Below are 13,807 nucleotides of genomic sequence, written 5' to 3'. Positions count from 1 at the left end.
AGTACACACTCCCAGAACAGGTTGGAGCCAGAACTCCCTGTCCTGAGCTGAAAGGAGGGGTGTTTTCAGAAACAAATCAGCCTTCCCCGGCCCAAAGCTCTGAGCTCCTTGGCAGGACTGGCCATGCCAGAGCAGCTCGCCTGGGCATCGGGGCACAGGGGCCTACCCTCACCTTGTAGGGGATGGTTTAGTGCGGCGGGTCAGCCGGACCCGGGTTCAAGGTCCGCTCCACCATTTATTAGCCATGTGCCCCGGGGTCGAGCTCCCCTTTCCTAGAAAACAGGGCACTTGTGAGAGTCGCTGGCGTTTCTCCTCGTGGGGGCTGGATGCCAAGCACTCAGCAAACCCTTTACAGTGCTCTCCTGTCATCTTCTCCTCAAGCCCACTTATTACAGGCACTTATTAAAGCCACCGTCGCACGCGCGAGGCAGCGGAGCCCCGGGGCAGCAAATCACTCACTCGCAGTCACACGGGGGTCCGAGGCCGAGCCGGGATTGGAACCCACTTTCCACGCTGCCTGATAGGCTGCGTAGGAGATAAACTCTGTGAACTGCTTAGCCTGCGCCTCCAAAGCACGGAGAACTAGCACTGCGGTGTGGCTCAGGCGTGGATTCCGTCTGAGGACAGAGCCAAGCCGGAGCAGGGGCTGGGGCTGCGGGGGCATTTGGTGGCTGAAGCCCCCTTCCCCATGCCCTGGAGAGGTTTCCGGTGTCTCCTCCCTGGTCTCCTGGATCGGCAGGGCTCGGGAGGGCCGGGCTTGGAGCCAGGAGGTGGGGACCTGGCTGGGGAGGCTAATCAGGTCACAGGGTGAAATTAAAAGGGAGGAGGAGGGCACCGGCCCATCAGACCTCACGCTCCCGTCTGGCAGCCAAGAGCCCAGCCGAGGAGCTGCGGAGCTGGGCGCCGGGGCGTGCGGCCGGGACGGACCTCGGAGGTGGGGCGCCAGGGGCACGGAATGGCCCCCCGGAGAGTGGTGCAGCTGTCTCTGGAGCAGCCCACCCACGCCGTGTGTGTGGTGGGCGTCGAGATGGTCGTAGACGTTCATAGGTGAGAGCCCGAGGAGCCCGCCTGGATGCGAAGGGCCGGGTAGCACGGGGTCCCCGAGGCAGGGGGGCGGGCGCGGGCGGAGGGTCTTGGGCACTGGAGGTTGCTGGCGAGAGGTGGTCGTCTTGACAGCGGAGAAGGTGGCCACAGAGTCTAGGAGGGGGGGATAGCGTGCCAGGCCCGTGAAGGGGCTCCAGCTGTGGACACTGGGGTTAGGCCTTGGGTGCTAGCTGGACATTGGCACCGTGCCCTGGACACGGGTGCTCTAGGCTCTGCAGCAGACCTCGTCTACTTTGGCTCTAGTTTCTGCAGTAGACCTCGTCTTGTCTGGGGCATCAGAACGAGTCGTTGCTCAAGATAGGGAACTGGTCTGGGCCTCGTCTTCCCTCCCTCAATTTCTCGCCAGTGCCCATCGCTCTGAGGCTGGGGTGGGAGGCCGGGTCTTGGAGGTCCGCCAGGGGCGACTCCGGTGACTGATTAGGAGGGAGTGACTAGGGGACGATTCGATGGGCGGATGTAGGCAGAGAAGTCGGAACAAGCCTGGGCGATGGGGCTGGAGATGGTGGCGGAGGTGGCGATGATGACATCTGAGGGCCAGCAGGAGCCTGAGCTGCTCTGGTTGGCCTGGGTGCTCCCTGTCCTTGCTCTGCCCTGATGGGGACCCAGAGACTTGGCTTGGCCTCAGTTTCTCCATCTGGTCACCGAGGGGGTTGGACCTGGTGATCTCTGGGGTCCTTTCCATCTCTGACAGACTGACCCACGGGTGGGGGTCCAGGGTGGGAGTCCTCCTCCAAGAGTAGCTGGGGGCCCTCTTGGGTCTCTCCCCGTGAGGGTAGTGTTCGCTGGGCCTGATCTCCCACCTGCCGGGGTCAGCCTCCAGGGTCCTGCAGCCCAGCCCTTACCTCTAGGTCGCTGGTGGGGCCTTGCTCTGTCTGGGGCTGAGTCCCTAGGATCTCGGTGGCCACAGGAGATCCCATTTTCTCTTGTCCTTTTAACATTGAGTTGCCAGATTTAGTAAATAAAAATACAGGATACCCAGTTAAGTTGGACTTTTTTTTTTTTAAAGATTTATTTATTTAATGTCCCCCCCTCCCCTGGTTGTCTGTTCTTGGTGTCTATTTGCTGCGTCTTGTTTCTTTGTCCGCTTCTGTTGTCGTCAGCGGCACAGGAAGTGTGGGCGGCGCCATTCCTGGGCAGGCTGCTCTTTCTTTTCACGCTGGGTGGCTTTCCTCACGGGCGCACTCCTTGCGCGTGGGCTCCCCCACGTGGGGGACACCCTTGCGTGGCACGGCACTCCTTGCGCGCATCAGCACTGCGCATGGCCAGCTCCACACGGGTCAAGGAGGCCCGGGGTTTCAACCGTGGACCTCCCATGTGGTAGACGGACGCCCTAACCACTGGGCCAAAGTCCGTTTCCCTGGACTTTTTTTAAAGATTTATTTTTTTCATTTCTCTCCCCTTCCCCCTATTCCCGTTGTCTGCTCTCTCTGTTCATTTGCTGTGTGTTCTTCTGCGTCCGTTTGCGTTACCTGGCGGCACTGGGAAACTGCGTCTCCTTTTGTTGTGTCATCTTGCCGCGTCAGCTCTCCGTGTGTGTGGCGCCACCCCTGAGCGGGCTGTGCTTTTCTCACGCGGGGCGGCTCTCCTTGAGGGGCGCACTCCTTGTGCATGGGGCACCCTTAGGCAGGGGCGCCCCTGCGTGGCACGGCACTCCTTGCACGTGTAGCACCACACGTGGGCCAGCTCCACACGGGTCAGGAGGCCCTGGGGATCAAACCCTGGACCCTCCATATGATAGACGGACGCTCTATCAGTTGAGCCATTTCCACTTCCCAAGTTTGACTATCTGATAAACAACAAATAATTTTTAAAATAAGCATAATCCTTTGAAGTGGGTGTAGCTCAGTGGTTGAGTGCCTGCTTTGCATGTACGAGGTCCCAGATTCAACCCCCAGTACCTCCTAAAAAAAAAGGGAAAAAAAAGAAAAGAGAAAAGCTTATTTCAAATATTGCGTGAGACATACATATACTGAAAAAAACTTTATGGGGCATCCTGCATTTTATCTGGGAACCCTATTTTTTTTTTTGAAGTACCTGGACCAGGGATTGAACCCGGGACCTCCCATGTGGGAAGCAGGTGCTCAACCATGACCCACCCAAACCAGTTCCCCTGAGTTGGTTTTGTCATTTGCTTGCTTGTTGTTTGTTTGTTTGTTGTTTGTTTTTGTTTTAAGGAGGCACTGGGGGTCGAACCTGGGACATCTCATGTGGGAAGCAGGTGCTCACCTGCCTGAGCCACATCCATTCCCTGGCAACCCTATTTTAACCCCCAAAGCAGGAAGTGCTGCTTCCAGCTCAGAAGAAGGTGGCTGGGAGCCAGGAGACCTGGCTCTGGGACTAGCTCTGCTGCTGACTTACTGGCCCTCTTGGGCCTCATTTCCTAGTCTGAGCCCTGACAATGCGGGCTAAGTCCCCCTGCAGGTGCACAGGGAGGTAGGGTGCCCAGACTCTCCAGTTGGACAGACTTGGGTTCTCCCCCTAACCGTGGCTGTGCAAACCTGGGAAAGTGCCGCTCTTCTCTGAGCCCTTGTTGCCTCCTCTGGCCAATGGGGGACAGAAATAGCATGGGTCTTGGTGGGTTTGGGGGAGAATAAATGAGACCGTGCAAATGTAAGGCCTTGCTGGTGGGTGGCCCAGATGGGAGAGGCGCTTGTCCTCTGGCTGCCCTGTGTGCCCCCTTTTCTCCAGGATCTGTTCTTTCCAGTGCATCGTAGAGGGTGGGAGGGACCGGGGACAGATCAGGCTGTGCGGTGGGAGCGCAGGGTGGTGCTGCCTGCCAAGCTTCCTCCACAACACCAAGCACCTTGGCTCCTCACGGGTGGGCCCCGCTGAGCCGAGAGCAAGCTGCCGGGGCCGACCAGACCTGCTGGGCCCTGGCTGACTCCGGGAGAGTCTTTAGGCGAGACCTCCCCCGAGGGCCTTCAGGAACCTTTACCCTGCCTGCTGGTGGTGCCAGGTGGTTACGAGAAACCACAGCAAGCTGGTTTAAAATGAGCCCCACTGGGGAGGGCTGGAGAGGTGGAGGAAGGGGGGCCTGGAATCGTCCCCCAGGGTGGGTTCAAGAGGACGCTGGAGCTTGTTCCAGGGACTAGGCTCTCCAGGGGAAGGGGATGCCCTTGATGATGAATTTGGGGTCCCTACCCCCATTGTTGGGTGCCTTGCTCCAGCTAAAATCAGGCAAGGGTCTCTAATTGGCCTTGCTGGTAGGAGCCCCCCCAAAAGAAGTGTGTGCCCGTCACCTGAGTGGCCAGAGTCTGAGCCTCCAGGAAAGCAAGTGGAGACGGGTGTGTGGGGTGACATCATGGGAAGTGACAAATCCTCACCCCCACCCCTGTGCTACGTGGACTGGTTATTTGGAGAAACATTTGTGTTTAGGGTGATTATGTGCCCTGGGGTGTCCCAGCCTGAGGAGCCCTTAGGAATCCCCTGACTCAGCGTGTGATACAGATCCCAGCTCCACACCAGGGTGGTGGACTAGCTCACCACCCTGACCTCTGCACCCCAGTGGGCTAGCTCACCACCCTGACCTCTGCTCCCCAGTGGGCTAGCTCACCACCCTGACCTCTGCACCCCAGTGGGCTAGCTCACCACCCTGACCTCTGCACCCCAGTGGGCTAGCTCACCACCCTGACCTCCGCACCCCAGCGGGCTAGCTCACCACCCTGACCTCCTCACCCCAGAGGGCTAGCTCACCACCCTGACCTCCACACCCCAGCAGGCTAGCTCACCACCCTGACCTCCTCACCCCAGAGGGCTAGCTCACCACCCTGACCTCCTCACCCCAGAGGGCTAGCTCACCACCCTGACCTCCTCACCCCAGTGGGCTAGCTCACCACCCTGACCTCTGCACCCCAGCGGGCTAGCTCACCATCCTCACCTCTGCACCCCAGAGGGCTAGCTTACCACCCTGACCTCCACACCTTAGTTGGCCAGCTCACACCCTGACCTCCACACCCCAGCGGGCTAGCTCACACCCTGACCTCCACACCCCAGCGGGCTAGCTCACCACCCTGACCTCTGCACCCCAGCGGGCTAGCTCACCACCCTGACCTCTGCACCCCAGCGGGCTAGCTCACCACCCTGACCTCCACACCCCAGTGGGCTAGCTCACCACCCTGACCCTTTGGGTCTGTTCAGACTGCCCTGCAAGCTCTTGCCTTTGCTTGGGGACTTGGAGCTGCTCCCAGAGGGCTCATACCAATAAAGAGTGGGTGGGCAGCAGGGGGGTCTACTGTAGCCGTAAGAAAGACGTTTGGTCTTTGGAATGGAGAAGGATGGCTGGGTGAGGAATACGGGACCTTCTCCTGGACTCCTCCCAACCTCCCCCACTTCTGCAAAGGCACCAAGGCAGAGTCGATGGAATTCGAGAAGCGGGGGCGCAGGGTAGGGCAGGGCCTCTCAGACAGGCGGAGCGGAGCGAGCCCCAGGCCACTGAAGCGCTGGTGTTTCAGAAAATGAAAAGGCCAAAACAGAGTTGTAAAACTTGTAGTATTTATCCTTGTAATGTTTACATTGAGTAAATTAATGCTTTTAACTCCCAAAGAAGTACAATGGAGCATAATTGTGCTCCTCACAGGATAATTGCAGGCTAGAAGCTGACAATTTCGAGTGACTGATGGGCGGCAAGCACCGGCTTCAGGCTGGGGGAGGACTGAACCCCTTCCCTGCCCGTCCGGCTGCTGCGTCTCTGCGGCGGGAAGGCCACCCTTGTCCGGTGGGAACGTTAAAAACTTAAATGTGAGGATCCTGGCGACTGGGCGGTGCAGGCCCCGCAGAAGCGCCACGGCGGGCCCAGGATGGGAGAGTCTGGACTTGGAACGGGGGAGTGTGGGTCATCTTGAAGCCGAAAACACTGGCACAAGGGACGGCCTCAGAGGCCGGCCACCCTTCTTCTCAGGTGCCCCTGCTTCCCTGGGTGCCACTGCCACCCGCCGTTTTGTGGGGACGCCTGGCCCAGCTCGGGAGGCCTCTCCCTCCTCCCTCCTGGATCCCCATCCCTTACCTTCTCCCCTCTCTCACCTCCTCATCGCTTCCAAGTCCCCATTCTCGCTTCCCCTCTGTTCAACCCATGAGGGGCGGGTCCATCTGGGTCAGAGGGTCCCAGACGAGCCAGAGGCTGAGCCCGGAGACCCCGAGAGAGGGAGGAGGAGGGGGTCGCTCACTCCCGCACCCTCCCAAGGGCTTCCCCATGCAGTCCTGTCCCCTCCTCGGCTCTGTCCGGAACGTGCCCGCTCTCTCCTCTGTGCTCTGCCGGGTGGTCCTACACTCAGTCCTGGGGGGCTGGGATGAACTTGAAGAGCACAGCAGCCGAGAGCCACCCGGGGAGCCCAGGAGGTGGGTCCCGGCTGGTGCACCAGCGCCCCGCAGCCGGGACGGCTGGGGCTGGGACGCGGCTTTGAGAAGCCGGGGCCTGTCGGCCTGGCAGGTTCAGACCCAGGGTCGGGCCTCCGAGGGCTCCCCGGGCCCCAGGGCGCCCTGCGTCGCGGCCACGGCCTCTCGGAGCTCTGTCAAACGCGCCTCCAGCGCCTTCCCAGCCTGTGGGTCAGGTCCCGGCCCGTCCCCAGCCCGGGTCTCACCCCCTTTGCAGGGAGGAGTGGCGGGAGGAAGGGTAAAACCTCTGCAGTAGGGCCCTGGTCGGAGCCCCGGCTGGGTGCCGAGGCTGCTGGGCAGAGGGGCTGGGGCTTCTCACCTTGGGTGAGCGGGAAGGAAGCCCCCGACCGCCAGGCCCATCCAGGGGCCCACTCCTCCTGGGCTCCAGGAAGGAAGCTGCGCGCGTGGGGCTGTGTTTAGAGTCACTTCTATATCTGCTGAGAGCCGGATGGCTGGTACAAGGCTGGGGGTCAGGCTGGTCCTTGCAGGCTGTGTGACCCGGGGCCAGTCCCTTGGCCTCTCTGAGCCTGTTTCCTCCCACCCGTGATGTTGATAACCTTGCCTGTTGCTTGTGCCTGTGAAGTCGACACTTTCATTACAGATAAGGAAACTGAGGAATTTTTCATTCCCAGAGCATCGGTGTCTCTTTCTTCACTTTGCAGCTGGCGAGACAGGCTGGGAGAGGAGAAGGACTCCTGGCTCTGACTATAGCCAGGGCTCTTTCTCTCAAGAATGTTCTAGTCCCCGGCCCCTGCCCCACTGCCTCTGCTGAGGAGGCCAGGGGGTGACAGTCCCCCACCCCCTCTTCTCCACTCCCATTCCTGAAAGGGCCAGGCCTGCCTCCTGGGCTCTCTGGGCGTGCCCCTCGCTGAGCAGTGCCAGGCACAAGGAGCCCACGATGGTTATCTCTGGGAGGGAGCGCGCACGGCCACACCCTGTGGATTCTAGACTGAGAAAGCCCCGTCGACGCAGGGCCTGTGGGATGGCAGCCGCAGCCCTCCCCAGCCAGCCCCGGGGGCCGAGGGGAGAGCCAACGCGGGGGCAGGACCCCTGCCCTGCCGCCCAGCACCCTCGCCTCTCCGTCACAGAGCACCCGCTGTGACCTTTGCCCCACTGCAGCCACTTGGTGGGCGCTGGGCCCGGCCGGGTGGGCTCCAGCACTGGAGACGAGTGCGACCCCTGACCCTGAGAGGGGCTCCCGCCTTAGCCAGGGGGTGAGGAGGACGCTCAGGGCCAGGGATGGGAGCGAAGGAGAACGGGGTGTCGGGGCCCACCCTGGGGAGGCAGGGGCCTCCTGGCCGGCCAGGGTGGAAGGACAGAGCGGCTGCTCTGAGGACAGGGGCTTTGAAGGCTGCAGGAGGCGGCCAGGGCGCGGCGGCAGGGGCAGAGGGAAGAGTGCAGAGCGCGGGGACGTGCAGGCGGTGCAGCCGGAGCGTGTGGGTGAAGGGCGGGGCGGGGCGGCCCTGGGCAGGCCTGGGCGGGCCCCGAACCCCGGCTGCCTCACTGCATCGACCCCAGGATGCAGGCTCTAAAGGCCCCACGGCGAATCAGCTTTCTCAATCTGGGAGGAGAGCAAAAGGAGGCGCAAGAGCCCTGGGACCCAGAGGACCTGCTGTCTCCTCTGCGCTGGGGTCTGCTCCCGGCCCCACAGCTTTCAGGTGCCTTTCTTGACGGTGACCGAGGGAGGGCTGCGCTATTTTAAGTGCTCACCGGCATAAGCTCGGTTAAGTCTCACAACGAGTTTATGATGCAGGGACTATTATGATTCCCATTTTGCAGAAAAACAAACCGAGATTCAGAGAGGTTAAGAGATGCCCTAAGACACACAGCCTGCAAATGCTGGAGTCAGGATTTGCACCCAGGTCTGCCTGATTCCAAGTTCTGTGAGCTCAATCCTGGAGTGGGGTCTATTATCTGGGAATCTTTAGGTTGTTGGGTCAACTAAGGGGAGAGGTGGAAGCCAGAGCCAGGTGGGGTCAAATCCCAGCCAGCCGCCCACCCTCCTGGCACCTCCCTCTGGCTTTCAGCTCATCTTCTGTAAAATGAGAAGGATGGCAGGCGGGGCCACGGGCTGTGTCCTAGAAAACGCCACGAGCCGGCTGGCTTAGAGCAGCAGAGCTTCACTGTGTGGTGTCTCTGGGGGCCAGAAGGCTGAGACCCCAACGGGGAGCCCTTCCTTGCCTCTCGCGGGCGCGGGGGCTTTGCGGCGATCCCCGGGTCTGAGCTCTGCCCTGGTCACTGCGGGGTGTCTTCTCGCTCTGTCCATGTCCAGATCTCTTCTTGTAAGGACACCAGTCACGGGATCTGGACCCACCTCACCCCGCCTGGTGTCATCTGAACTAGTCATCTCCAAAGACCCCATTTCCTAATCAAGCCACATCCACAGGATCAAGGGCTTAGGATGTGAGCGTGACTTCTGTGGGACACAATTCAACTCATGGCAGGATGGGATCAGAGAATGGGGTAAGAGAGAATGGGGTAAAAGACAGTGAGGCACCTGCCCCATGGGAAACCCGGAAGGGAGGCGCCGGGGTGAACCTGTCTTGACTCCTCTGGTGCCCAGTGCTGTGCCTGGCACATAGTAGGTGCTCAGGAAATGTGAGTCGTGGCAGAGCAGCCGGCAACACTCACAGGAGTTCCAGGGTCTCCTTTGGGAGACCGAGGGGTCCCTGCCGGCCCTGGGGGACTGTGGGCCATGGCAGGGCCTGGCTTGCCAGCCAGCTCCTCGGCTCCCGGCAGAACAGCCCTAAGAGCGGTTGTAGCAGAGAGGACTTGCCGGGCCCCACTGGCCGGCCCTGCGGCCTCCTTGTGGTTTGGTTCAGGAAACCTCAACTCCAGCTCACCCGGTGGGCAGGAGGCTGGCCAGGTGTGCAGGAGAGCCGGGGCGTGGCTGGCCCGCTCTGCCCGCGGTCCCCAGGGGCTTGCTCTTTCAGCTTACTCTCAGGTTCTGCCTTATCCCCTCCCCGCTTCCGCCTCCTCCACAACCCCAGCACAACCCGCAAGGGCCACTGGTCCTTGGCCATACCCCTCCCACCCCTGCCCAGCTGGAGGCAGGATCAGCCCCCTTCTGTCCTCTCCACCCAGGCCCCGAGCTCTGTCCCCAGGGGCTGTGATGTCCCAGCTGCGGGGGGGAGGATAGCATGGCAGGAACTGCCCCAAGACCACTCTGTTTCCCTTCTCCCTAGAGACCGGGTTGTAGATTTCTGAGTAATTGAGATAAGCTGTGGCTTGCTCAGCCCCATGGGGCAGAAGCTTCTGGAAGGCAGGCTGCAGACAAACTAGAGGACACACTTCCTGATTACCTGAACTGTCAAAACACTTGGGGATGTGAGTTAGTGAGCTGTCTGTCGTGGGAAGTAATCAAGCTCAGAGTCCTGTGCTCAGCAGGGGGCCGGGCAGGATGGCCTCCCAGGCTCCACTCTGGCCAAGGCTTACCCACAGTCTGGGTACCCTAGGGCAGGCAGAGGGAATCAGGGGTGCCCCGTCCATCCGGGCCTGTGCTGACTCCCCTGAAGGCCCCTGCGAGGTTCAGGGAAGGCGGTGTGGGGGCAGGGGCCGTGGCCGCTCTGCCTTCTGCCCCACAGCCTCCTCAGGCCTCAACCCCCCTCCCAAGGGCCTTGGGGGAGCAGGGTTTACGTTTTCCTGTTTCTTTGTGCATTCCCTGAGTGTCCCCTTCTTCCAGTCCTCCACGGGGACATGCCCAGGGCTCACGTGCTCATTTCTTTTTTTTTTTTTAAGATTTATTTTATTTATTTCTCTCCGCTTCCCACCCCAGTTGTCTGTTCTCTGTGTCTATTTCCTGCGTCTTCTTTGTCCGCTTCTGTTGTTGTCAGTGGCACGGGAATCTGTGTTTCTTTTTGTTGCGTCATCTTGTTGTGTCAGCTCTCCATGTGTGTTTTTTTGTTGTTGTTGCGTCATCTTGTTGTGTCAGCTCTCCGTGTGTGTGGCACCATTCCTGGGCAGGCTGCACTTTCTTTCATGCTGGGCGGGTCTCCTTATGGGTGCACTCCTTGCACGTGGGGCTCCCCTACGCGGGGGACACCCCTGCATGGCACCGCACTCCTTGTGCACATCAGCACTGCGCATGGGCCAGCTCCACACGGGTCAAGGAGGCCCGGGGTTTGAACCTTGGACCGCCCATGTGGTAGGCGAATGCCCTATCTGTTGGGCCGAGTCCACTTCCCACAGGCGCTCATTTAATGTCAGCTGGGACAGCATTGAGGCTCCCTTCGCCAGCCGTGTGACCCTAGAAAAACGGCTTCGCCCCTCTGAGGAGGACTCTTCATCCGTTAAATGGGGTCGGAGCATCTACCTGGACAGGTGGTTTTTACGTTCACATGAGATCACAGGAACTAAAAGCGAAACGCATGCCCAGCACATAGTAGGTGCCTAAAAATGTGGGCTCGCCCCGCACCCAGTCCCGCACCTGTTGGCTGGCAATCACGTCGATTTGAAATTCCCAGCTTCCCACCTCAGCGACTGCTTTTGCGAGACCCTCTAAGAACTTCCTCTGCTCTCCTTGCAGCTCCTCTCCTCCGCCTGGCACCCCAGGCCCTGCTGTGATCACAGGGTGTGGGTCGCGGCAGGGGGGTGGGGCGGGAAGTGGCTCTGGGTGGTCCAGACCATGAAGGGGCCCCAGGAAGGGCAGAACCAAGCGTGAGGCGCGGAGAATGGACTATGGTGGGCTGGTGGGGGACTCTGGAAAGAGTAATAGTAACGATGGCTGCGTTTAACACTTATTAAGCACCTACTGTGTATGGAACATTTTAAATGCACTAGCGCATGCAATTTCCCCAAGAGCCCTACAAAGTGCCTCTTTTGTTTATATGCATTTTACAGAGGAGGAAAGCTGAGCGCTCTGAGTAGTCGAATGATTCCATCTGAGGCCACCCTCCTTTTGACAGAGGAGGTGGCCTTTGAACAGGGTCTTGAAGAAGGCAAAAGATTCCCCGGCAGGGATGGGGGTCACGGGGGCTGAGGACAGCTATCAGCTTAACAACGGAAATGATGATACAGATGGCAGTGAGTAGCAGGCCTGGAAGACTCCTGTAATGACAATATTTAGAATCCCTTTCATTTCAAATCCATCGTCTCACCTGACTGTGAGTTTGGGGTGCTCCAGAACTGCAAAGGATGGGGGGGATGGGGAGCTTGGCTGGGTGGGGGCTGCGTCACAGGACACCACCGTGGGAAGCAGCCTGGGAAGGGGAGATTGGCTGGAAGCTGCAAGACAGTTCAGGGCAGCTGCTGGGGCACATCCCACCGTGGGCAGCCCGGGGTGCACCCCAAACCCCCACCCCTGCCCATTATACCCCCCGAGAGCAGCCCTTTACACACTGTTCTGCCCGCAGACCTGAGAACCTGAAAGACGGGGAAACGCAGTGTGAACCCCGTTGCTGAGGCCGGGGCAGGGGTGGGGGTCGATGCCAAGGGAAGGAGAATCTGGGGCAGCAAAGAGCTGGCCTGGCAGCCTGCCGAGCTGGGGCACCAGGGAGAAGCAGCAGCCCCCTCTGCACCCCTTGTACTCATCAGAGCTCTTGCGGGGCTACCTGGAAGCTCTCGTGAGAGGCAGCACAGGAATAAGCAGCCCTGGATGTGGGGCAGATGGGCCGGGCCGGCGGAGAGACCTGAGGCGGTGGCCTGGGCTTGCGCGTGCCCTGCAGGACGCCAGCTTTCTCCATGGCAGGGACCAGAGCCCAGCTCCCGAGAGAAGGGTGAGCTGAGGCGTGAGCCATTGAGCACGGCGGGCGTGGGGACATCCAGACCACAGGGAGCTGGGCTGGGCGGGAGCAACAGCCCCAGAGGAGCTGCTCCTCTCCTCCCCTCCCCTCCCCTCCCCTTTTTATTTTATTTATTGTTTTTTCACCAAGACTCTAAATAGAAGATTGTGTGGCCAGTGCTGTGACTTGGAGATGCCAACTTTTGCCCAGAGCTGGGGGTTGGCTCCATGGAATCCTGCTCCCCTTGAAAACAGCAGCCTCTGGCGACAGCAGGCCCTGGGAGGGGTGGGGTGGGGCTCTCCCACTAGCTGGGGACTGTTAGGCCGGCAGGTGGCTGCCCTGGGCTCACCCCCTCACTCTGGGGATGCTTGGGCAAGGGCTCTGGAGCCCAGCAGATTGGATTCCAGCGCAGCCACTCAGCCGCAGGGCCATCCTGGAAGTGCACTGTCCTCACCCATAAACAACAGGGTTCATGGTCTATGCCAAGCCCTGCATTGGGTGCCAAGGTGACAGTCGTGTTGCAGAGAGAAGAAAACAGAAATGTCCCTGCTCTTGGGAAGCGTTCTGTGTGTTCTAGAAGGAGAGACAGGCAGTGAGCATGATGCATCCTAGGCCAAGTGACAAGTGCCGCTGGAGAAAGGCAGCTGGGTCCTGGGGCTGGGTGGCGCGGCGCCTGTGGCCCGTGGTGTGCAGGCGTGCTCTTTCCATAGGGTGTCAGGGCAGCCCTCCCTGAGAAGGGGGTGGGTGGGTGTGAGTTTTCCTGTTCCAAGCAAAGCTCTCCGCAAGCCGGAAGGGCCTGCGCTGGGAGCAGGCTGCTCGTTTGAGGAGGAGCGGGGAACTGGTCTGAGGGGTGTGGGAAGGGCAGGGCGAGGTGGGGAGGGCGGCCCGGGGTGCCATGGACCGTGTACGGCTTTGCTCCGAACCAGGCGGGGGCCTCCAGAGGGTGTTACGGCTCAAAGTGCGCCCTCGCCCTATGGGCTCAGAGTCGGCCAGTGGACACTGGGAATTTGAGAAGGAAAACGGTTTATTCAGCTAAGGCCAGCCTCGAGGAGACAGGAGGCCTCAAACCTGTCTGCCCGAACTGGAGAAACTTGCAGTGTTTTACAGCAATCACCCAAAGGCGAGCAGGCTTAGGGCGATGAGCAAGGTGGTTTGAGATGAAGAGCTTAGAGAGAGTCTGCTCACTGAGCACGTGCTGACTGACCACACACCGGGTTTAGAGTTTAGGTTAGTGCTCGTGTCAGATAGGCCAGCTCTGATGAGAGCTTCCTTGGTCTAGTGAGATAACTTAGGACTTGGGGTCATCAGTTCTGGGCTGACTCGTGCTCAGCAACAGGGGGTTACACGCAAGGATGCGACACTTCAGGGTTGCAAAGCAAGGTAAGGGGATATGAGTGGGGCCAGTCATGAGGTGTCTTGTGTCTGTCCAGTTACAGGGTAAAGATTCTGCAGCTTCAAAACACTAGAGAAACAGGGCTTCTGGCTTACAGTTCAGTGAGTGTGATTTTTACTGTTATAAACAGGCAAAGTTTTCTCCTAGTCTACCTTTTTTTTTTTTTTTAAGATTTATTTTTATTTTATTTCCCCTCCCCCCTTGCAGCTTGCTTGCTGTC

The 13,807-nt window shown here is 59.9% G+C and overlaps 1 protein-coding gene across 3 annotated transcripts in view; it reads left to right on the top strand.

The window, feature by feature from the left end:
- Window positions 1-834: 834 nt before the first annotated feature.
- The window catches only part of PADI1 (peptidyl arginine deiminase 1), a 48,268-nt gene continuing 35,295 nt past the window's right edge, over window positions 835-13,807 (top strand). For 2 of the 3 annotated variants that reach the window (XM_058304297.2, XM_058304295.2), the window contains exon 1: window positions 851-1,047. In XM_058304297.2, the coding sequence (XP_058160280.1) occupies window positions 956-1,047 (92 nt within the window). In that variant the 5' untranslated portion in view covers window positions 851-955. Of the gene's footprint in view, window positions 1,048-13,807 lie in introns of all 3 variants that reach the window. The other variant, XM_058304293.2, reaches the window with a different exon arrangement.

The sequence above is a fragment of the Dasypus novemcinctus genome, chromosome 9 (assembly GCF_030445035.2).
Source record: "Dasypus novemcinctus isolate mDasNov1 chromosome 9, mDasNov1.1.hap2, whole genome shotgun sequence".
Lineage (NCBI taxonomy): Eukaryota > Metazoa > Chordata > Mammalia > Cingulata > Dasypodidae > Dasypus > Dasypus novemcinctus.
The sequence above is the reverse complement of the archived record's forward strand: the minus strand, read 5'-3'. Positions and strand labels throughout refer to the sequence as shown.